This window comes from Phacochoerus africanus, chromosome 1 (genome assembly GCF_016906955.1).
Source record: "Phacochoerus africanus isolate WHEZ1 chromosome 1, ROS_Pafr_v1, whole genome shotgun sequence".
In the NCBI taxonomy this organism is placed as follows: domain Eukaryota; kingdom Metazoa; phylum Chordata; class Mammalia; order Artiodactyla; family Suidae; genus Phacochoerus; species Phacochoerus africanus.
Genome location: NC_062544.1, coordinates 59,520,987 through 59,546,018, shown reverse-complemented (window position 1 = coordinate 59,546,018; position 25,032 = coordinate 59,520,987). Strand labels below are relative to the sequence as shown.

At 40.5% G+C, this 25,032-nt stretch overlaps 1 protein-coding gene across 1 annotated transcript in view; it reads left to right on the top strand.

Moving 5' to 3' along the window:
- DNAJC21 (DnaJ heat shock protein family (Hsp40) member C21) overlaps window positions 1-16,604 on the top strand; it is a 28,545-nt gene extending 11,941 nt beyond the window's left edge. The window contains exons 4-12 of the mRNA XM_047767284.1: window positions 245-367; window positions 1,461-1,765; window positions 2,634-2,785; window positions 5,480-5,567; window positions 8,029-8,187; window positions 8,619-8,661; window positions 12,386-12,555; window positions 15,551-15,626; window positions 16,122-16,604. Of these exons, the coding sequence (XP_047623240.1) occupies window positions 245-367; window positions 1,461-1,765; window positions 2,634-2,785; window positions 5,480-5,567; window positions 8,029-8,187; window positions 8,619-8,661; window positions 12,386-12,555; window positions 15,551-15,626; window positions 16,122-16,286 (1,281 nt within the window). The 3' untranslated portion in view covers window positions 16,287-16,604. The remainder of the gene's footprint in view (window positions 1-244; window positions 368-1,460; window positions 1,766-2,633; window positions 2,786-5,479; window positions 5,568-8,028; window positions 8,188-8,618; window positions 8,662-12,385; window positions 12,556-15,550; window positions 15,627-16,121) is intronic.
- Window positions 16,605-25,032: the final 8,428 nt, after the last annotated feature.

The following is a 25,032-nucleotide window of genomic DNA, read 5'->3' as shown; positions in this document are numbered from 1 at the left end:
CCTCGTCTGTGACCTACACCACAGCTCATGACAACACCAGATCCTTAAACCACTGGGTAAGGCCAGGGATCGAACCTGTGTCCTCACGGATGCTAGTCAGCTTTGTTTCTGCCGAGCCACAGTGGGAACTCCATGGGATTCTAGTTCTTTAACATTAAAGTTGTTCATGTTACATTTTAAAAACTTATTCTGTGATTAGACTACAAAAAGGTGAAGAATTTGTGTTTCTGTTACTGTTTTTTAGGGCTTTTATGCAGTGTATCGCAATGTTTTTGAAATGATTGCAAAGGAAGAACTAGAATCTGCTCTAGAAGAGGATGTTGAGGATTTCCCAACTTTTGGAGACTCCCAGAGTGACTATGATACGGTAAAGAAAAATTTGAAATTCGTCACCATTTTGTAATTAGTGTTTATCAGTGTGTCATTCCCCCACTTCTTTAATTTAATTTTTTTGTTTTTTAATTATTTTGTTATTGAAGTATAGTTGATTTACACTGTCGTACCAGTTTCACCTGTACAGTAAAGTGATTCAGTCATACATATACGTAACTCTTTTTTCTATATTTTATCATAGTTTGTCTCAGGAGATTGGCTATAGTTCCTTGTACCCACTTCTTTCTTTCTTTTTTTTTTTTTTTGCCTTTTCTAGGGTTGCTTCCGAGGCACATGGAAGTTCCCAGGCTAGGGGTCGAATCGGAGCTGTTGCTGCTGGCCTACGCCACAGCCACAGCAACGCCAGATCCGAGCCGTATCTGCAACCTTCACCATAGCTCACGGCAACGCCGGGTCCTCAACCCACCAAGCAAGGCCAGGGATCGAACCCGCAACCTCATGGTTCCTAGTTGGAATCGTCAACCACTGCGCCACAACAGGAACTCCTCTTTCTTTCTTTATTGTTTTTTTTTAGGGCCATACCTGTGGCATATAGTGGTTCCCAGGCTAGGGGTTGAATCAGAGCTGTAGTCCCCGGCCTACGCCACAGCCACAGCAATGCAGAATCCGAGTCATGTCTGTGACCTACACCACAGCGCATGGCAGTGCTGGATCCTTAACCCACTGAGCGAGGCCAGGGATTGAACGTGTATCCTCACGGATACTAGTTAGGTTTGTTACCACTGAGCCGCAATGGGAACTCCCACTTCTTTATTTAAAAAAAATGAGTTCTAGTCCTTGGTCCTATCCTGTTTCTCTCTTCCTCTCTTTTTCTTCCGGATCACATCCCCTCCTTTTAGTTTTCCCTGTTTATTGATCATGGTCCCACTCTGTTAATTTCCTCATCAAATTTATTCTGAAGAATGATTTTGCAAAGGCTTCAAAGGACTGCCTTTTCTGTTGATTAGTAGTAATGCTATACATATGAAAAAAGGAAGTTAGGTACTTTGCATCAGCAATATTGGCGGCCTTGCTTTAAAAACTCCTAATAAAAAAACTAGCATTGTACCTCTTTTCTTTGTCACTAGGTAGTCCATCCTTTCTATGCTTACTGGCAGAGTTTCTGCACGCAGAAGAACTTTGCTTGGAAAGAAGAATATGATACCCGACAAGCTTCAAACCGCTGGGAGAAACGAGCCATGGAGAAAGAGAACAAAAAGATTCGAGACAAAGCGAGGAAAGAGAAGAATGAGCTTGTCCGTCAGCTGGTAGCTTTCATCCGCAAAAGAGATAGAAGAGTGCAGGCCCATCGGAAACTGGTGGAAGAACAGAACGCAGAGAAGGCGAGGAAGGCCGAGGCCATGAGGCGGCAGCAGAAGCTCAAGCAGGCCAAGTATGTGGTGCTGGCTGGACCCTGTAGATGTAGGTGCGGGTCACAGGAAGCATCAGTGGATGCCTGGCGTGGTGCATTCCTCATCCTGGCTTCGTCCTTCTCGACATCCTGGTGTTGGACCATGTCTTTTCATCTACTGTGAAAAAATGTTTCCTTTGAGTTGGATGTTTTCCTTCAGGATCCCTTTGTTCTCGAGACCCTTTACAGACTCTAGTAATGTTTAGTGATAACTAATGCTAATTGAATTCTTATTCTGTACAAGGCCCTGTTCTAAGTGCTTTCATCACAACAGCTTTATGATGCAAGTTCTGGTTTTCACCCTCTTTTGAGGAAATGAGGCAGAGAGGCCCAAGATCACATGATCAGTAAATTCCAGAGGCGGGAATTGGACCCCAAAAGTCAGTCCAGGGCCCTGCTTTCAAGCACCATGCAATACTCTGCTTTGTCAGTTTACTCCTCAATATTTAGTTCGTCTTAATGCCTTTAAAGTTTTGTTGTTTTGAGTCACTGTAAAAGCATTGTGCCCAGAGCATTATAACATTTCATTAAAAAACTATTCACTTTTTGAAAATTCTCCCTACCTCATCTTTGGAAAGTTAGCACTTTGCTTAACACTAATGAATTAAAACTGCCTGAAGACTTTTAATAAGTTGCTAAGAGTTATGTATTTCGAAACCCATTATCTAGTGGAGCAATTAAAATCAACCGATTAACAGAAAACAGATTTAAGAGATTTTGCGCATTACAACAAGCACAGGTTTCAAGTTTGTAAGCACTGGTAATTTGGGAGGAAGAAGCTCTCTAGGGATGGATTTTAAGCCTCCAAAGTAAATAAAACCAATGCAAAGACTGTGCTGTGTATGTCTAGACTGGCAGAGCAATACAAAGAGCAGAGCTGGATGACGGTGGCCGATTTGGAGAAGGAACTCAGGGAGATGGAGGCGCAGTATGAAAAGGAGTTTGGAGATGGATCAGGTGAAGATGAAACGGAAGAACGGGAGCTCAGAGATGGACAGGACGGTAACTTCTTCCATTCATTAAGAAACCCTGGGAAGTAAATGGTCTTGGGCACAGGGGTTGTGCACTCAGGGTGTTTACAGGTACCATGGAGGGCTCAGGTGTGAGACAGCAAGGAATGGGGGAACCTCAAGAATACCTGGGTTCCAGCCGATTGTGGTCCATTTCATGTTTGTTTGGTTTGTTTTTAAAGTGAGGTTGGGGAGTTCCCGTCATGGCTCAGTGGTTAACGAATCTGACTAGGAACCATGAGGTTGCAGGTTCCATCCCTGGCCTTGCTCAGTGGGTTAAGGATCTGGTGTTGTGGTGACCTGTGGTGTAGGTTGCATACACGGTTCGGATCCCACGTTGCTGTGGCTCTGACGTAGGCTGGTGGCTACAGCTCCGATTCGACCCCTAACCTGGGAACCTCCATATGCCATGGGAGGAGCCCAAGAAATGGCAAAAAAAAAGAGGCTGGAAATCTGGATTTTTGTCTGTCATCTCTCAGTTTTTTAATATGGTGGATGATTGAAATGAAAAACAGTTTGGCCTGGCCAAGCAAGGATAGTCTGTGAAAGTAGTATAATTGCAGCAGTTTTATCAACAGACTCTTTTCAGACCATGTTTTACACTATTTGGCTGCATAAATATATTGAGCAGTGGACATACTGTCAGGTGCAACTGATTATTTTGTTAAAAATGCAGTTAAGCAAGTAGGTTAAGTTTTAATAGCAACTCTTTCCAGAGAAGCTGATGCACAGGAATCTATCTGGTCTATATGAATAGTCTCATTTCTGACTTGTAGAGGGGCTCTTCTTGGTGTCTGAGGTGGGTCTTTTTTCCCTGCCCCTATTCGAGCACAGGCATGTGACTACCTGAAAAGGAGAGGACTGGGTGTTGTTGAGAGTAGCCATCAGCATACCCGATTGTCCCTGTCTCTGCCTATCCCAGGAGAAATGAAATGATCTAAACATAGTTTAATCAGTTTTACCAGTCTACAGCTGCGGTTTTTCAGACCAAGAGCTCAAACGATAAAATGCCAGGCTTTTCTTTAGTCCCAGTGATTAGGAAATGAAAGGTTTTCTTAATGAAGTAGAAGTACTATGTGTGAAAGTGCTTTGAGAGTTATAAAGCACTATATAAATGTGAGGTGGCATAAGTATGTAGTTTCACAATTTATAATCTACTTCCATTACAAGATCTTGCTCGATCCTCACCCGCTATCTCTTAAATACAGGTTTTGCTCATATAATTATCTCCATTTTGCTGATGAAGAAACTAAGACTGAGAAGCTTTGGCATATGCCTGGGAACATTTTTTGATCCAAATTTTTACTTCAAATCCAGCTTTTTTTAGTTAATTCTTTGAAAGCGTACACATAATTGGAAAATATACTAAACATTGGAGGTGTTTTGATCACTTATGATTTCAGTGAGAATATCCTTCAGAATCACATTACCATTACCTACAAAAAAACAAACTGTAGAATATAGAAGAAATACCTTGAGATCTTTTTTTTTTTGTCTTTTGTTGTTGTTATCATTGTTGTTGTTTTGAGATCTTTTTGATCCCATAGTAAATCCGAAATGACAATTCCTTTACTTGTGTATTTCTTTTTTTTTTTTTTTTGTCTTTTTAGGGCCTCACCCGTGGCATATGGAGGATCCCAGGCTAGGGGTCAAATGGAGCTACAGCTGCCAGCCTACACCACAGCCACAGCAACACGGGATCCAAGCTATGTCTATGAGCTACACCACAGCTGACGGTAACGCCGGACTCTTAACGCACTGTGCAAGGCCAGGGATTGAACCTACAACCTCATAGTTCCTAATTGGATTCGTTTCTGCTGCGCCATGCTGGGAACTCTGTTTATTTCTTATAAAGATAGAATATGGTATTGTGCAAAGACTTTCAGTTGAACTTTGATTTTGTAGTCTTATTGATAGTAATTACTCCATTGTAATAAAGCTTCAAGCTTATAAAAGTCTGTAAAGACAATGTTAAACTTTTCATGTAATATACTCTTTTATGGCCTTTTCTTTTCTTTTTTTTTAATGGGTATACCTGCAGCATATGGAAGTTCCTGGGCCAGGGCTCTAACCTGAGCCTCATTTGCAATGTATGCCACAGCTGCAGCAATGCCAGATCCTTCAAACCACTGCACCGGGCCGGGGATCAGACCCTTGCCTTCGCAGGGACCCATGCTGCTGCTCTGATTCTTAACCTGCTGCACCACAGTGGGAACTCTGACCTGTCTTGCTAATAGTGATGGAATGTCATAAGCTAAGCTTATTTAAGCGTTTGTGAGTCGTTTACGGTTGTAAATGTGTTACATGAAATCTTGCTCAAGAGGTAAACTAAAAAACCTTTGTTGAAAAAACTGCTTCCTGGTAGAACTATGAAAGAGCCATTTTCTTCTGAACTTAGCTCACACCCAGGACTAAGAATTTTTTGAGCTGCCTTCTAAGTAGACCTATAAAAAGAATTTGAAAGGAAAAGTGATCTGTTTGGAAGGCTTGCCTTATAGTTCAGTGCTGCTTTTAAAAGGCCAGATCCTGATAACATTGTTTTTTCTTGGTGAGGAAGTACACAAATTTTAGTTTCTGATATGTGTGTGACTTTCGATCCTCGCTCAAGAGCTGTAACTTGTTCATATGTGTTAGATGTATGTTCTGATGGAACAGGATTCTTACTGTAGGCTTTCCTCTCTCATAGGTAAAGATAGCGATGAGGCTGAGGACGCAGAACTTTATGATGGCCTTTACTGTCCAGCGTGCGATAAGTCTTTCAAGGCGGAAAAGGCGTAAGTATAATATCTTTGAACCCAATTCTTCTTTTATGGTGAAGTGTCACGCTTTGACAGTTGGTCACTAGCCCTCACACACCATCTTGGGGGCTGTCTTCCCAGCAGGGGAGGAAGGATTTGTACCAGCAGTTAAGCCTGTTGTCCTGATTCTTACTCACGCAGTGTTCCTGTGTAATAGCTGCTTTTTAATGTGTTCGCTATCTCAAATGTGGCTTGTTTTAGTGTGAAAGGCAAGGTCACATGGGCAAGGGGGCTAAACCCGAGCTAGTCATCTCTCTCCCCTGTGGGCGCAAACTCACTTCCAGCCAGCACAGTCCCACACAGGCCGTTGCTGCCAGCCCGAGAACTTCAGCTGTGTCCTGCCGTATTATATTTGCTGAAGGGGAAGGACTTTATCTTAAGGAAATGATGATGAAGAGAGAAGTATTAAAAAGGATACGGTCATAAAGAGGGGGAAAGAAGATGGGAGAAAATAAGAGCAGAATTAGCAAGGGAAAAAGCAAAACACGGGCAGTGCAGAAGGTGGTTAAAGGATGGAAGTGGGGCTGAGGGAGTCATAGGCGGTGTCACTCTGTCACCCCAGGGAAAAGGGACCGAATATCAAGGGGACTGGTGTGAGGCAGACAAGTTAGAAGTAAGCAAGAAAACACGAGCAATGGTGGGGATTTTAAAATGTATTTTTTATTTGGAAGTAATGTCAGAGGTTTACAGACAAGTTGCTTGAACAGAATATGGAATGCCCCATTCACCTGTTGCTCACATTTTGCCCTATTTGCATGTGCTCATGTTCTCTCCACACACAAGACAAGGGTTTTTCTGGAATAATCTGAGAGTAAGTTGCATACATAAGTACATAATGCCTCTTTACCTTTAGATACTTCAGTTTATATCCCTTAAGAAATAAGGACATTCTCTTTAGGAAGTATATAACTGTGATGTGGCACTTGTATTCCATTTACTGCCCATATTTCACTTTTGTCAATTAATCCTTTATTAATGTCCTATGTAGCATTTTTCTCACTTCAGTACAGGATCTGGTCTAGGACCTCATATTGCATTTAGTTTATTTGGTCTCATTTAATTTGGACCAGTTCCTCTGTCTGTGCTGTGGAGATTTTGGAAGAATACTGACTTTTAAAATGTTTTTTTGAAGAGACTATCTCTCATTTTGGGTTTGTCCGTTGCCTCATGATTAGATTCAGGTTATAGATTCCTAGCTGGAATACCATGTAAACATGTATTGCTCTCAGGGCTTCTATCGGGAAGCACCAAACGTCTCTCTGCCTCTCATTGGTGGTGATCATTTTGATCATCCAATCAGAGTGTTGTCTTAATTTCCACTGTACATTTAGTATCTTGCAACATACTTTCCCTTGCAGCGAGTTTAATTTGTGAGGAGACACTTTAAAGCCATGCATATATCTTGTTCCTCATCAAAATTTCCTTCCTAGATTTAGCATCCATTGATGATTCCAGCTTATACCAATCTTCACTGTAATTGTCTCAAAATAAGGCTTTTCTGGTGCCAGTGCTACTGCATCATTAGTTGTCATTTGACCTTCTGTTTTATACCACAGCATTTATCTATCTGTCTGTTGTCAGTACGAATTTATGAATTGCTTTATAATTCATTGTTGTCCTTTTCATATTCAAAGTTTTCCAGATGTGATGAGAATTCCTTCAGCCTAGTTCCCGTGTCCTTTTGACATGTCCCATCATATTTTTAGGGCTTATTTTTTGGCACAAGATATTTCAACTTTCTTTAAGGAACCTTGGTCTTAAGGAGAACCTTAGTAGGAAGGAAGAGTAGCAACTCCAGCTAGAAAATCCAAATTTGTACAGGATAAGATAAAGTGGATAGTGACACAAGTTTCCTCCTTTCTCTAGTAGCTTAGGTGTTGTCCCCTCTGTTCTGTGAAGTGTTGTTTGGTTCCCATGGGGGCACTGAAATGGAGTTTCAGGTGGATGGTGGAGGTCTGTCTGAATTCACATTTAGGGTGGTGGGAATGCGAACGGAGACGCCTCTTGAAAAAAGCAAAAGGAAGTAAACTCCTCTTTTACTTGAAGCCCTCACATCACCACTTGGCACATCCAAGGGGTCTTCTTTTTGACCTTAAAATCTTGCCTTGTAATATTTCATTTAGCAAGCACTTAGTGATTAAGAGGGATCAGTGTAGAAAGCTTGAATTCTAGGAATTAGAAAAGAAGAACTAGAGAGAACTTGACATGGAAAAAGGAGACTTAGGTAGATAAAAGGACAGAGGGAGGGGTATTGCTAGAGTACAGGGAAGAAGAACGGAGTCCTGGACTTCCTGTGTGCTTGATGCCTATGAAGTCCTGTGCCTCTTCTAGTATCACTAACCTTTAGCTAAGTTAAGGGGAAAAAGTAAATTGTAGCTTGATTGGGCACACGCGAAGGAACCCCACTGCAGTCACTTACATCAGCTTGTTCTTTCAGCATGAGGAATCATGAAAAATCAAAGAAGCATCGAGAAATGGTTGCCTTGTTAAAACAACAGTTGGAGGAGGAGGAAGCAAATTTTTCAGGACCTCAAACCGATGAAAATAGTCTGAATGCCAATTCTGAGGAAGAAATGGAGGATGCACCAAAGCAAAAGTACTTCTACAAATGTTGCTAGACCTACTTAGCACATTTAGCGATTGCGTTTAAGTATTGCTTTATTGTAAAGAAGTTATTCTGTCATGCTGATATTTTCTGCATTTCTTCTAGTTAAGAGAACTTTATAGTATTGAAATGGGTAGAGCTGCGATGTCAGATATAATTTGTACAGAATATATTATGATGGTGTTAAAAGAAGTTTTACATCTATTTATTACCTGTACCGAATTAGCATTGATATGCTAATTACTATGAATTGAACCACTGTTATTTTTTCTAAAATGATGTGAATATTTTCTTCTCCTTATAATGCTTTTTGATATTAAATATTTTTTAGTATTTTACTTCCCTCTATATCACTTGTGTTTTAGTATTGTTTCTTTTCTCTTAGTCAAGTATTTGACACTTTGATTTATATTTGTCCCTAGGCTTTCTAAAAAACAAAAGAAGAAGAAACAGAAACCAGCACAGGTATGTTGAAAAAGTTTTGTTAACAGTCAATGTTAAATATAAAGTTAGAGTGCTCTTGTTTATTCATTATAATCAGTATGAAGGAGAGGGTCTTTTGCTCCCTAATTTCATGTCAAATGTAAAACTTTTTTTAGTGCTTTACTCTGTTACATGTATGTGACGATTTATCTAATTACTGGTTGTCTGTATGTTTAAAAATTTTGTGTGTGGAATTCTCAAAATAAGAAAGTTAGCTGAGGGACCATGTTTAAAAATATCTGGACACGTGTGATGATAAAATCTTTAACTCAAGACAACAGTTCAAATAAGAAATATGTGAAAATCTGGGGACTCATTATTGCATATCCAAATTTATTCTTCCAACAATATAAATGAAATTTTGGAAAAGGAACATTTGTTTGGAAACTTGTAATGATTTCTTGAAAAACAATGTTTGTTTGTATTACCCGAAAATTTCAGTAGTTTCACACTGGGGATCCAAATTTAAATCTCTGTCTTAAGAATTATTTTTAAATAGAACAACATGTGTGTTACTCTCGTGGATTTTTTTGAACCTGTAAAAACAAGCTTGTTTTTATTTTGTTAAGGGTATTTGGTGGTTCTACAGGGAATAGAATTGATTTCCGTGCTATTATTTTAATATAATTTTATTATATCAAGTATTAAATGTTAAATGTAGTTTTTTTGGAAAATTGGAAATGTTTTTAAGAAAACTTATGTAATAATTTGTCATAAAATTTTAGATTTAGCTTTTTTATACAAATAGTTATAATGTATTTGATAGTTTTTATCATTCCAGAAATGATACATGACACACGAGTTAATCACTGTTAAAATTGTGCCTTGGAACTTTTTGCCTCAATTATAAAACTACATAGCAAATTGTATGTTCCTCTTATAAAATGACTCATATCTTCCACCCAGAGGCTTTCTTCTAGTTCTTAGTTTGGAACACTTTCTTCCTTCTTTGAGTGTGTCAGAATCACTAGAATAAAGACAAAATAGAATGGGATTTGCCTCTAACCCAAGCCCATCTCATCTTGAGTCATGAAGAATAGGTCCTAAAGATTGCAACAGTAAATGCATGTATTTATATTTCCTTACCAAGGAAAATGCTTCAGTTTACCAACCCATGTTTTCCCTCCAAAGCTATATTTATTTCTTGATGGTACCTCTTGTTTATGGTTTCTGATTACATCATGGAGAAAGCCCCAATTCAGACCTATGTAGCACTTTCCCCAATATTTTCTAAGCTCTTTTTTGAAGGGAGAGGTAGTATGGAAACATGCATGGGTAGATTAAAGAGCAGATACTGAGAAACTTCAGACTGGGAGTTTTCTGTATTGTCAAAAACTTTGCATAAGCCATAAGCACTGTAAAAGGAAACCCAGAAAACTGAAATTGAGTGTAAACAAACAAAAACAAGCTGGCAAGGAAGAATTAATCTAAGAAGCTTTTGAACACTGTGCTCTGAACAGCATCCTCGGGATGTTCTCTAAAGACAAAATTAACTGCAAAAGAAGTCTTGCCCTTTTCTTAGTAGATGTCTTGATAGTATTGCTGTGGTATTTCTGAAACTATTTTGTGTATATTGGAGGACAGAGCAAATGAATAAATATGTGATTGTTGGGAACCAGATTCTCTTGTGGGGAGAAGGGAAATACAGGTATAGACTGAGGGAATGAGAGGGAAAATGTTGGACTGGAATTGGAGGTATCAGTACGAGCTCATGGTATTAAAAAAATAAATAGTATGTGCGTGAGCAGCACACACTGTGAGGGCCCAGAAGCAGTGATACCCCACTAGGAAAAAGCACGTATCTGGTTTCTAAATCCCCTTCCCTAGTAAAAGGAGGCAGGGTTTGGTCCTTGAAGAAATGACTGATTTTAGAGCAGAGACAGGGAAAGTACAAAGTGAGCCTGGATTATCTATGCTGGAAAGTAAGGGAGTAGTCAAAAATTGATGGGGATACATCAGAAGTACCCAGGGGTCAGCTTAAGGGTTTGTTAAATATGGGAAAATTTGAGTTCTAAGAAGAATAATGGTGATAGATTTTTACACATTGGTTTTATTTTGAAAAAATCATGTATTAGAGTTCCTGCTATGGCACAGTGGGTTAAGAATCCTGCTGTAGTGGCTTGGGTTGCTGCAAAGGTGCAGTTTTGATCCCTGGCCCAGCACAGTGGGTTAAAGGATTCAGTGTTGCCTCAACTGTGGCTCGGATTCAGTCCCTGGCCTGGGAACTTCCATGTGCCGCAGGTGCAGCCATTAAAAAGAAAAAAATAGTGTATCTATATTAAGTCTAAAAAAAGATTTGGAGAAACGAGATGGAAAGGCTTCATTACAACATTATGAATTAGTACAAGTGCAAATGGCAGGACTAATAGTAGCAGAAAAATCACTGTTCTGCATCTACCCAATGTAATAAATGGTTCACACAAGAATTATCCATATATGCCACATTCATTGAGTAAATAGTTATTAGGGAACAGGATATTAATACAATCTCAAAGTAACACTTTGCACATTACTCATTAATTAACAAAGGAAAATGGTACTTTACAGTAGAACAATCTGGCAATACCATCTTACCTGAATGACGAGACTTCAATCACTGAAAAATGGAAACTGATGTTTTGCTTCCTGATTAAAATGTACTGAGAAAGACACAGCATTATCTTTATAGTATTCCTGCTAGAAATGTTTAACCGGAGCCTAATCATGAGGAAATAATTAGACAAAGCCAAACGTGGAACATTCTATAAAATAGCCGTCAAATTGTCAGTATCAGGCAAGACAGAACAATAGAAGGGTATCCTTCTCAAATAAAAGGAGATTAAAGAGATATGATAACTAAATGCAACAAGTGACCCTTGATTATATCCACTATCAGGGGTTACAAAAAAGGACGTTATTGGAAGGTGAATATGGGTCGTGTAACATAATGTCAGCGTTATATCTGCAGGGCGAAGAGGGAATTGTGGATATGTAGAAGTTTCTGTTCTTAGGTGATAATCTGCTAGCAGCTGCCTTTTACAGTTCTGGGGCGCGTGGGTGAGCAAAGGAAAATGGTACTTTACAGTAGAACAATCTGGCAATTGTGTGCGGAGAGAGAGAACAAGGGAAGAAGAGAGGAAGAAAGCAAATGTGGCCCAGTGTTACCCCAAACAAAAACAGACCAGTTGTACTTATAGAAAGTGTTTGCCAGGTGTTTCTTCTCTTACAATGCCTGTTTGTTGTCATTTTCTTTTTTTCCCTGACTCTAAGAGTTGCTTACTGTAGATCATTTGGAAAATATGGAAGAGTATAAATATCATCCCTAATTCTTCCTGTAGATACTACTTTTTTGAATTAAATTGTAATCAGATGTTATATATAATTTTCTTTTTTCCATTTTTACTAACCAGTTGTATTTTTCCACGTAATCGAATCAGTTTCTTTGAAGACATGACTTTTAAGAGCTTGATAGTTTTCCTTCATATATGCAACCATCGACTTACTGAATATTTGAATTGTTTCCAGTTTTCCCTAATTTAATTATTTCTGTAATGGGGATTCATGTTCTTAAATTATTATCTGCCTCTTCTTTTATTTCCTGAAGATACTCTCCTATCAGAGTGCACAGGACATTACCATTGTTTATTATAGCTATTAAAACGTAATAATAGAAGCTAGTAGTGTTGGAGTTTTTATTTTGTAATAGCAAACCTGTTTTCTTACCTAGAATTATGATGACAATTTCAATGAAAATGGAACTGGAGAAGGAGTAAAGGTTGACCTGGAAGATAACCTAAATCAAGACTGTGCCAAAGAATTGGAAGACGGTCCCCAAGAAAATGTTGGTGTCACAGAGACTGTTGAACTGTGCGATGACCCCAAAAGCGAAGCTAAAAGGTGAGTCAGAGTCACGTGCTGTTCTCTAATTACTTAATGCTGGTGGTGTGGATGGCTCTTATTTATCAAATAAAACCTCCTTTCCCGTGATGGACTCTGGGGGTTCAATGTATCTGTGACTCCTACACACATGTCCATCTACAGAGGGCGGTGTTGGGGAAAGAAGCTGGGCAGTGTGCTCAGACAATTCAGCCACACGGCCCAAAGCAGAAGGAAGGCACTTGGCCTGGATTTTGATTCCCGTACCCTGCGGAGGCTCTTATTTTGTCCAGAGTCAGTTATCCTTGGCACTCACCTGAGAGCAAGGCTGCAGACGAGGCCATACCCCCCTCGCCCAGAACATCACCGACTGAACCTCCAAGCTAGGGCGAGTGGGGCTGTTTCATGAGGACAGATGTGAATGACGTGGGGCCCTCAGGCTCTGGAAGCCTGGGCATCCCTTGCTGCTCAGGCCACAGTGTTTGGCTAGGGCCCTCCTTCCTCTCCTTGTCAGACTTTCTCGCCTCCTCCTCCATTCCTCTAGAGCAGAGTAATGTCTTATTCCTTGAGGGAAGGTCTGAATAGCGGGCAGCATCAGGTCCCTGTCACAGGACCATGAAGAAGGAATTCAGATGACAGAGTGAGGTGGGAGCCAGAGTGGATAATGCTCAACATGGGAGCGGCAGTGACAGGCGTGGGGTTTAGATGCCACGGATGAGGGGAGATGCTTGGAGTAGGCCTGTGGCTGTAGGAAAAGGAGGACGAGGAACTACATGAACGGGGCATGTGGACACTTTGGAGCGTGGGAAGCTGGAAGGGGAGGTCACAGGCTACTCTGACGCTCGGTGTGTGTTCCCATTTCACATATGAGGAAACTGAGTCCAGGTTAAATGACTTGCCCCAGAACCAGAGCTGGTCAGTCAGGTAATGCCCTCTACCTGACTACTTAAAGGACCCAGTTCAGCTAGCTTCTTGGGGCTGCTTGGGTGCACGAGGGGTGGGCCAAAAGACAGGGCTCCAGGCCCCTGAGTACCTCCTTCATCGAGAGCTAAAATGCATTCATTCATTTTCCATGTTACCTCAATGTGGGAATTCATTTGGGGAGGAAAAGGGGCTCTCATTGCTCAAAGTGAGACTTGGGTTGAGCTTTCTCACTTAATGATGTGAGAAAAAGAATCGGAGCCTTCAGGTGACCTCTTCACTGCTGAGGAGGGGCAGGGCTGGGATAGAAACCCCTCCCCGGGTGGGGTGGCCTGACCCCCAGTGCCTTTCTCTGGGGCCTCTTCTCTGCAGAGCACCTAGTGAGACGCTCTTCATTTAAAACACATGGGTGTATCCAGAGTGCATTGTAATTTTAATGTTTAATTTTTTTCCTTTTAATTTTTTTATTGAAGTATAGTTGGCATACAGTGTTATTTTAGTTTCAGGTGTACAACACAGTGATTTGACGTTTATATATACATTACGAATTGATCACCATAATAAGTCTAGTAACCATCTGTAACAGTTACTGCAGAATTATGGAGTGTATTCCTCTCTGTACCTTACATCCTCTCCAGAGTACTTTTTAAAAATAAGGTCATAGATACTAGCTTCGGAGATGTAGCTGCTGTCATTCATAAAATGGTAAATTGTACTTTGGGAATTTTATCCTAAGTTTTCTTGGATGTGTTTGTGGCCTGTCTGTGATGATATTTTGTAAGTTAGTAAATATTAATCTGTTGCCTTTTATGTCATTGTGTTATTTCCTTGATGCCTTCAAAGCTGGCTGAATACTGCATAATATTGTGGTATACTCCTAATCAGCATCTTTTAAATGTAAAGACCATTTAACTTAATACAGACTCTTGGGTTCTGCTGGAAGAATAGTATATACTTACAAAGTGCTTGGCAGCATTGTAACTCATTGTTTTTAACCCACCCCGTCTGTTCCGTAAATGTAGTTGCACTTCGATTTTACCCTAAGAATTTGGTTACCACAAATGAGGGAAAGTTTGAGACGATTAAGAAAAATGAAAATTCATAAAGAAGATTAAGTAGAGGCGGGTTCTGGAGTTACAGCAGAATAGGAAGAAACTGATTTATATTGGCTGGCAGTTTCTGGGTTAAAGAATGAAAGAGGAGAAAAACCCAACAGCTCAGCAGAAAGGACATAATCTTTTTTTTTTTTTTTTGTCTTTTTGCCATTTTTTAGGCCGCTCCCACGGCATATGGAGGTTCCCAGGCTAGGGGTCTAATTGGAGCTGTAACTGCCAGCCTACACCAGAGCCACAGCAACGCGGGATCCGAGGTGCGTTTGCGACCTACACCTCAGCTCACGGCAACGCCGGATCCTTAACCCACTGAGCAAGGTCAGGGATCGAACCCGCAACCTCATGGTTTCTAGTCAGATTTGTTAACCACTGCGCCACGACAGGAACTCCCTGACATAATCTTTTGATAAAAGAAATATTTTTACATTTAGCAGATTTAATTTTGTGAATACATTACCGTCTCTTCATTTTTCTCATTTCTCTGTGGAACTGATGAAGTGTTTGTCATAGACTGGATCAGGTTCAACAGGCTGCGTCTTTGGGGAACCACATGTAATGTTACAGGTGATTTGTGAGTACCACTGGTTGGCTCTGAAGGTGGTTTACTGCAGTAAATGGAATATTGAGTACTTAGCATTTTAACATAAGATGCTGTATAAAGGTTCGGAGATATTTTAGGGGTCTTGTTTTAGCTGTTTTAACTTAGAAGCAAATTCCTTAGTTTTTCTGTAAAATTTGATATCCGATGTCATCTCTAAAGTTGCTTTTTTTTTAAAGCTGTTGATTTGAGACATGAAAAATAATTCACGTGGCCATTAAAATTAATTAATTAGCCTTTAAAATGTGTGCCAGTCGTTTGAGTCTTCCTGGGAGCAGGACGACAGATAAAAAGAGTACATTATTATTGGATTTAATTATTAATGAATAGTTAAATTGGATTTAATTATTCAGTAAATAAATGAATTCTTTCATTTATTTTCCAGTGTTCCTAAACCCAAAGGAAAGAAAGCCAAAGATACAAAAAAATCTGTCAGAGTACCTGCTGAACCACAGGCAATGGTAGGTCAAAATAATACTGGCAGCTCTTCAATGGACCCTGTTGTTTAAATTCCTAATTCTAATTCTGAAGATCTGAGTGGGTATTTGGCAAGCCCTTCTGCACCTGCTGCCTAGGTGTGGACTCACCAGCAGTTTTCCTTAATAAGCGTGGAATTTAAATATGTGCCGCTATCAGTTTTTTTCTTTAAAGTAAACAGAAGCATATTGAACATACCAGATTGTATGGTTACTGTTCTCTTTCATTACTTTGAAATCTAAAGCCCTGTCCATGTGATACATGCTACTGAATGTCTCAGGACCCTTAAAGTTGATGGTATTGGTTAATGAGATTCAACTTCTAAGAACCGCCTTCTTTGAGCCTGTCTTGGTAGTCGTCTGTTTTGTTAAAAGACATTTATTTTATAGTTGTTTGATATTTAATTTCAACATGAAAACCAAAAACACTGCTCTCAGATAATAATACTTTGATGTATGATTTTTTTTCCCTCTTCTCAGAATGATGTGCTTATCAGCTGTACAACCTGCCATAGTGAATTTCCATCCCGGAATAAACTTTTTGACCATCTAAAGACCACAGGTCATGCAAGAGCACCTTCATCATCATCTTTAAACAGTGTAACAAATAATCGAAGCAAGAAAGAGAAACGTAAAAACAGATAGAAATTCTGCCAATGCTCTTTCTTTTTGATTGTCTCTAGATTTTGAAACCAAAAACTGAACTGAAATCACCTAAAGAGTTAAAATTTCCGTGATCTGCAATTTATTGCATTGTGGAAGATTATTTTTATCTTGTAAACATTTTTTGTTTAATATATATTTTTTAAACATTTCATTAGTGATTGAATTCTACTTTTGCCATCTGAGTTGACTTGAATGTCTGAGAACAGGTAAATATTGTAAAGTATGCATTCTTGACTTCTGTTGGCTCATGTGGACAGAAATGTACAGGGAGAATTAAATTATTTTAACACATACAAATGCCACTTCCTGTTTTATTTGGGGAATTTTGCATTAAGTATTTTTATAGGATTCTGTGCTTTTGTGTTTTGTGATGCTTCATGGTCTGTTGAAGACTCAGAGCGTTTTGGAATTGTCATGGATTTTCTCCACCTAATACCGTGATTCCAGTTCTGACTTTAAAATTTATTTCTAAAATCCCTATTGTTGTTTCCTGCATTTTTTCCCTTCAAGGACAATGAATGACAGGTAGAAACCATAATTGAACATATATGGTGGTTTTTCAAGAAGAGTATTTCTTCGAGATATAATTATGTTGACTTAGTTTGAGATTTTACTGGTAATTATCAATAAGGTCTGTCTTTGGCTTTTTGCTCTGATTTGAGTCATGGAGATGGAATGAATTAATTTATACGATGCTTCCTCCTCAGGCACCGTGACAGCTGTGAAGCATTATGGATCAAGGTAGCAGATGGTTCAGAATTTGAAGCGATTCTTTAACAAGGGATATTCCGCCTTCGGTTTTATTCACTAATTTGAGAAGTTTTTTTTTTTTTTTTTAACTTTTTCCCATCATTCAATGAAGAGAAACTTGTTTTAATGAAAGACTTTTCAGTAGGGCTGATATTTATGCCATCTATTCTGTAGCAAAGATGAATTTTAAATCAAAAGAAATATGGAGACTGTTTATCACTAAGTGTGGTCAAATGGATCAGTGATGAGTCAGGTTTTAGGATGGCTTAAATAGGCAGTGCTTTTAAGAACTCGAAAATAACTTTGAACTCCCTAGCTTGAAATATGTACTTGCTGTTCAGTGACATTCTCTCCTTATATTCTTGAATCTTCAAATGAAGCGTTCTTCAGTTATGCATAAGCTCTAACTCAGGCAGGCCTCATGGATAGTATTGAGGATGTGGACAGTTCTGTGTGATGGACTTGAAAATGTGCATTTACACCTTAATTTTTAAATTTTTTCTTTTTCATTTAGAGAGATTTTTTTTTTTCCTTTTTTAAATTTTTTCCCTTATTTCTATCTAACTTCTATGGCTAATTCCTCCTAATTATTTTGCCCTCCTTCTTGGCCCTTTAGGGGAAATACCACCCAGTTTTCTACCTTTGATCTTTTCCTCCTGGGCTTCATCTGAACCCTCACCATCCCATCCTCTAATTTGAACTAGATGAATTGGCCATAATTATGAATAGGAGCATTAATGAACGGAAGGGCGTATTAGTCACATGTTATTTATTGTACAGTAAAAAATAGGGAGTCGTCTGGAATGGCAGAGAATGTCCTGCAACTGCCTTTCAGGCCTTGCTTGCTTTAACTTGTACCAACCATGCAGATATATTTAATTTATTCCTGCCGTGCGTGAGGACTGATTGGGATTACTCATCACTTTCATTCTAATTGACAAAAATTATCCATCATTTTTAAGAGATTTTCATCAATTGTGACTGGAAGTTAGATTTCATTTTGAATCCTATGTGTGCAGATGCTAGTAAGTCATTTAACTTCTCTGGACTTCATTTTCCTTGTCTCTAACACAGTTCTTAGCATAACGGTATTGTCTGCATTTATCACACAGGGTTATTATAAAGATCAAGCAAAATAGTATATATGAATTTTTTTTTCCATTTTTGGCTGCCTGGCAGCATATGGAGCTCCCAGGCCAGAGATCAGATCTGAGCCGCAGCTGCAACCTAAGCCTCAGCCTCAGCTGCAGCATCGATGGATCCATAACCCACTGTGCCAGGCTGGGGATCGAACCTGTGTCCCAGTGATCCCAAGATGCCACGGAAAATTTTTTTAAAATACAAAAGCTTTAAACACAATATTGTTGAATTTTAAGTGAGTTAGAGCTTTTTCACTTAAAATATTTGCAGGAAGAAGTATATGTGCTAAATTAAATGTGTTTTACGTTTTATGGGCATTTCCTTCCTAATCAACTTCTGAAGAGAAATACAGAAACAAATATTATACCAAAGGTAAACTCTTATTTTTGGTGAATCACAGACAGTTGATTTTGTCTGAGACAGAATATTCAAAAATACCCAACCACATAATTTTGCATTGATCTTACAGCTCAGCGATAACTACCATCATAATTGGAGTTAGCTTAAGTGTGGAAGGTGCATAGCTTGAAGGCTTTGGAAGGAGAGGGTTAGGGAAACCCCATGTTTTCCCTCCGTAATTTATTCAGTGGTACCAGCCAGGGGTTCTTCATAAAGCCCAGTGAGACTTTTCCTGTTTCAAAATAGGAACGGTATCCTTAGCAAAAGCACAACATGACAGGCAAGTAGGATTGCATCAAAAAGAAAATTTCTGTAGAATAGTAGGCACCATTAGTAAAACAGACAAGCCTCAGACGGGGGTAAATGTGTATGGTACATATACCTGACAAAGGATTGGTATCTAGATTACGTCAAAAGATGAAAGAACTTCCTGGAAATCAGTGAGCAGATGACAGCCATGCATTAATACAGAGCAGTTCTTAAACTTTTTCATATCAAGACCCTTTTACATTCTTAAAAATCGAGAACCCCAAAGAGGTTTCGAGTCTGTGGGTTATATCTATTGATATTTACTCTATTAAAAATTAAAATAGAGGAATTTAAAAAGTGTTAATTTATTAAAAATAGTACATATTAAATAACAGCTATGGAAAATAACTTTTTCCTTTTCTTTTTTTGCCACACCATGGCGTATGGAAATTCCTGGGACAGGAGTCAAATCTAAGCCACAGCTACAACAATACTGGATCCTTCTTAACCTATTGCACCGGGCCAGGGATTCAACCCACACTGTCGCAGGTACAACACCAGATCCTAACCTGTTTTCCCACAGCAGGAATTCCAGAAAATTTTTTCCAAATGAGAGTTTAATGAGAAGAGAGGCATTTCTTTTACATTTTTGTCTTTAATGTCTAGCTTACTAGAAGACAGCTGGGATTCTCAAAGCTGCTTCTGCAGTCAATTTGTTGCCATATGTTTTGGTTAAAGTATATTAAGAAAATCGAGCCTCATGCAGATAGGAAATTGGAAAAGGAAGGACCTTGTGGACCCCCTGTATCTCCTAGCATCTTCAGACCACACTTAGAGCTGCTGCCTTAGAAAAAGGGGTAAAATATATAAACAGAAAATGCTTGAGTAGTCAAAAACTATGAGATGATCACTGTCACTGAAAATCAGGAGCTACGACGTAATTGTTTCATGCTTTCAGATTGGCAAAAGGCAACAAGTCTAACGAGAATAAGTGTTGTGAGGATGGAGAAATGAGAACAGTTGCTTCAGTTCAATGACGTCTTTGAAAGTTGATGACACAGACCCCCTGACCTGCCAAGTCCAGGGGTGCTCCTGGGGTCTCACTTGTCATGCTGGCAGAGCCAGAACATGGGCTCCACCTAGGGATTGTGCTCAGGGCCCACCCCAGACCTGCTGTTGAGGATCTGCAGTGATCTAGGCTTCTCAGGTGACTCAGGCTCCTTATAGCTGAGAAGCAGTGCTCTCAAGGACCCGTGCACCTATCTACAGGGAGATGTAAGGTCAGAGCTAGATTGCTTCTATCTAGGAAAAGATGGAGATGGATCCTAAATATCCATGAACAAGAAGATGGATAAGTTGTGTCTTAGTCATAAAATGGCAAACAAGCAGTTAAAATGAGTGAAGCTGGGAGTTCCCTGGTGGTCTGTCTAGTGGTTAGGATTTGGCACTTTCACTGCTGTGGCCAGGGTTCAGCCCCCGGTCTGGGAACTGAGATCCTGCATCAAGCTGCTGCATGCTGTGGGTTAAAAAAAAAATGAACTTGATATGCAGTATGGCTAGCTCTTGAAAAATTAGTGGATGAAAACAAGCTGTCAAAGGTTGACATGTATGCCACGTATACAGTTTTTAAAAGTACTGTTGTTATTTATAGAGCGAAAACACAGAAACATCAATGGGAAACACAGCATTCAGAAAAGTAGTTGCCTCTGGAAAGGGAGGGAGAGGAATGGACTGGGAATGGCAGCAAACGAGCCTTACCTGAGCCGAGACTTCTTTTTAAGATCTGAAGGAAGATCTTAGCAGTGGTTAATTCTGGGTGGTGAGTAGTGAGGGTTTGTTACTTTGGTTTTCGTGAAATACTTCAAACACCCACAGAGTACAAATTAATGTTCCACTTCTTGCTAATAGAAAGTATACTTGCACAAAAGGGGAGATAAAGGGTTTCAGGTCTACATTTTATTTCTGGCATTTTCCATAAGGTCATTGTGACAGAGGTTATTACTTGTCTCACTATCTCTTCTCTCCTCCTCCCTTCTAATTCTGATTTTCAGTTGGGCCCAAGGCTACCTAGAACATAAAGATTACCTTCCCAGGCTCCCTTGCAGCTAGATGTCTCTGGGTTCTGGCCTGTGACCTAAGCAACTTTGCAGACATGTCCTTACAGGTATGGGATGTCCTTGTTTCTTCCTCCGCTGGCCTAAGTGAGCTCCATCCCCTACCTGGACCATGAATCCTCACAGGGCAGAGCAACTAAAAGCACAGGCACTTCAGTCCTTGACACCCTGAGGGACCCAGCAAGCCCCAGACTACCAGCCTCTGGACTTAGAGAAATAAACTGCATTGCTGTTTATTTCTCTAAGGGTTAGGGTTAGGGTTAGGGTCTGTTGTTTTGCACTTTTTGTCACAGGCGACTCAAGCACTGACTGCTGCTCATTTTAGCACGTGTACAGTTCTCTCCCCATATGAGGGGTCTGGCTTCAATGGGGCTCTTCTGAGAAACCCGAGCTCAAATGCAGTGGCAGCATCAACTATGTGATCTTGGGCAAGTCATTGAAACTTCAAACCATAAAAAAATGTTTTAATCTATAAAATAGAGGTGACATTAACCTGGGAGAATTGTAATGATGAAAGCTTTTGTGACCACCTTGCCTGGCACTTAGCATCCAGTAACTGTTAACTTTCGCTTATTTTCAATAATCTCTTCTGCTTATAATTTTCTTGTTTTATTTGTTTACTTTGGTTTCTGGAATAATTCAATGAAGTAATTTGGAGAAGAATCAATGATTATATTGATTCTATGGTTTATCTATATCTATATATATATTTTTTGTCTTTTGTCTTTTGAGGGCCATACCTACAGCATATGGAGGTTCCCAGGCTAGGGGTCCAGTTGGAGCTGTTGCCATCAGCCTATGCCAGAGCCACAGCAATGCCAGATCCGAGCCGTGTCTGAGACCTACACCATAGCTCAGAGCAATGCTGGATCCCTAACCCACCGAGCGAGGCCAGGGATTGAACCCACAACCTCATGGTTCCTAGTTGGATTTGTTTCCACTGCGCCACAAAGGCAGCTCATATATATATAGTACTGTTGTATATGTTGAAATTATTTCTGGCTCAAATGGAACAATTTTTATAGGCTAAAGCTGAAATGACGGTATTTCAGTGTGGTGTGACACCATGAACTGTCTTGACGATCAGTGATCCTAATAATGTGAGAAGACTCAGTGCATTTGTACAGATAATTACTTTGCCATTAAAATGAGTCAGGGCCCCAACATCAGTTATGTCCTTTCAGATACAAAGTGCCTTCTGAAAATAGAAAAGGCTCAAATTATCCTTTGCACTAAAAATCGTTTGAATGCCACTCAGAGAAAGTTTCTAACACTTGCTAAAAAGAAAAAGGTCAGGGTATCTCTCAGCATTCAAATAAAATGGCATATAGTTTATATGTTTCTTCAGGTACTTATTTTCAAACCTAATAACAACTCACACTTTTGTAGGTGAGGTAGCAGCAGTCTCAGCACGTATGAAGCAGAATTTCCAACAGTTCCAACCAGTAGCGGAATCGGTCCCTTGTGATGTAGCAAGCTCCCTGTTCCTGTGACCTTCTAGTCAGGGTTCTCTGTTACAAATGTCGCAGAAGTATGCCCGCTCATGATGGGGGGGGTGGGTCCCCGAGTGACAGCAGGGTCCTGGGCTGGGGATCCGTTCCAGAGGAGCCCAACGGCTTGATGAGGTCTCTGATAAGCAAGCTTATGCCACCCTCCATCTGTCCTGGCCATTCGGGCTCACTTTGAAGCTCTTTCCTTGTTTTTAGGACACCTCTGTTTGCAGTGAGGACATTGTAATTCCCACAGTGAGATTTCTAATCTGCAGGATTGCTCAGCTGGGAAGTTCTCTTTGAGTGTCTTAGAGGTCATGCTTCTGTGTTCCTGGCAGGACTGTCAGGGACCATTTGTCATCTTTACTTTAGAGTTTGATCTTCATCGTTCAGAAAGGAACAGCAGCTTTTTAAAAACTGACTTCATGTTTATTACTTTGAAAATTGTGTGTGGTTTTTTAATAATGGGATTATAAAATGTTCTTTGCAAAACATTCAGAATAATATGAGAAGAGAAACACCTGAAATCACACACATACCAGCATTTTTCTTTGTACTTCCAAAACTGTTTCTAGGCAGCTAAAGACCCCTTTTTTCGCTTTTTAGGGCCGCATGTGTGGCATATGAAAGCAGGCTTGGGGTCGAATTGGTGCTGCAGCTGCCAGCCTGCACCACAGCCACAGCAACGTGGGATCCGAACCACATCTACAACCTACACCGAAGCTCATGGCAATGCTGGGTCCTTAACCCACTGAGCAAGACCAGGGATCAAACCCCATCTTCTCATGGATACTAGTCAGGTTCGTTACTGCTGAGCCATGATGGGAACCTCCTAAAGACACTTTTTTTTTTTTTTTTTTTTGCTATTTCTTGGGCCGCTCCCGCGGCATATGGAGGTTCCCAGGCTAGGGGTCGAATCGGAGCTGTAGCCGCCGGCCTACACCACAGCCACAGCAACGCGGGATCCGAGCCGCGTCTGCAACCTACACCACAGCTCACGGCAACGCCGGATCGCTAACCCACTGAGCAAGGGCAGGGACCAAACCTGCAACCTCATGGTTCCTAGTCGGATTCGTTAACCACTGCGCCACGACGGGAACTCCTAAAGACACTTTTTTAAAAACTGAACTTGTCCTCTAGATAAGATAGTGTTTTATAAAACTTTTCCACTCAGTATGCACAAGTTTGATGTCACCTGTTATATATCAATATCATTTTAAAGGCTGCATGATATATGAGTATATGTGGTTGATATCACTGATGGTCATTTAGGTTTGCTAGTTCTTCACCAGACATTCTGATGACGATCTTATACTTGACTTTGTATGAGGCCTCTTGTATTTTATTTTCTCACTTAGGATACATTTCTAGAAGGGGGAGTGTTGAGTCAAAGGGTTACCCCAGTGTTGATCTGCCCTGCCAGATTGCCCTCCCCCCAAAGTGTATCTGCTAATACTCTATTCACAGTAATTGAGAGAATAACAGTGTCAGTGTGGCAAGGTCAAACCATGAAATGCTCTACAACACAGCTTAAAGAAACACGATTTTAAACTTGGGCTTAACCTTGAAAGAATTGAAGATAGTTTTGAGTAACACCATTTTCTTCTGAATAAATAGGCCTGTCCTAGGATAACTGCTGTTGGTTGGGGACAGGCTGTGACATGTTCTGTTCAGCCATCTGTGACAGCGTGGGAGCCTCACAGCAGCCTCATGCCAGTTTCACATTATCCAAGACCAGCCAAATATTTAGGCATTTACTGAGACTCCAGAATGTTTTATTAACACCGATGATGAACTATCTTAATCATTTCAAGCTTTGCTCTGTTTATTTTTGAGCCTTCTTGGTACCTTCACTGAACAAATAGCAACAAGTTAGCATCAGCCAGCGCTGAAAACATCTCTAGGGCCTGGTCCTCTTTTGCTTTAGCAGTCTGTGTTAAAGGGAGCTATCCCCTTCCTCAGGGAGCCTCCCCACCAAAGACGGTGGAGGGGGGGCAGTTAGAGATAAAGCCCTCTCTCTCATTGTTTTACAAAACCTGTACTGCATGCATATGCTTTCTCTCCAAACTTGCGCAGGGTTTTGAAAGGGTGAAAGGGTGGTGTCAGCGCAGGTGGCAGGTCACTCCAAAGAGATTGAGGAAAAGACTTGTCCTAAGTGGGCAGGCCCATCTGTAGGCTCTTTATTTATTTATTTTATTTCTCATTTTTGGTCGCCCCGAGGCATATGGAGTTCCTGGGCCAGGGATCAGATCCAAGCCGCAGTCACAACCTAAGCCACAGCTGTGGCAGCACCGGATCCTTAAGTCATTGTGCCAGGCCCAAGGGTCGAACCTGTGCCCCTGCGCTCCCAAGATTCTGCCGATCCTGTTGCACCACAGCGGGAACTCCTGCAGGATCTTTTTAGCTGAGATGTGTGTGTTCTGCAGCCTGGGCCACTTGGTGAGAAAGCTGTGCAGCTGGAGAGAGCTGCCTTCTGTGCTGCTCACCCGCCTCTGGAGATGCCTTTAACCCAGGCCTCTCTGGCTTCCAGTGTTCAGTGCCCTCAGGTGGCTAGAGGTGGGCCCAGAGAAAGCCTTCCTGGGA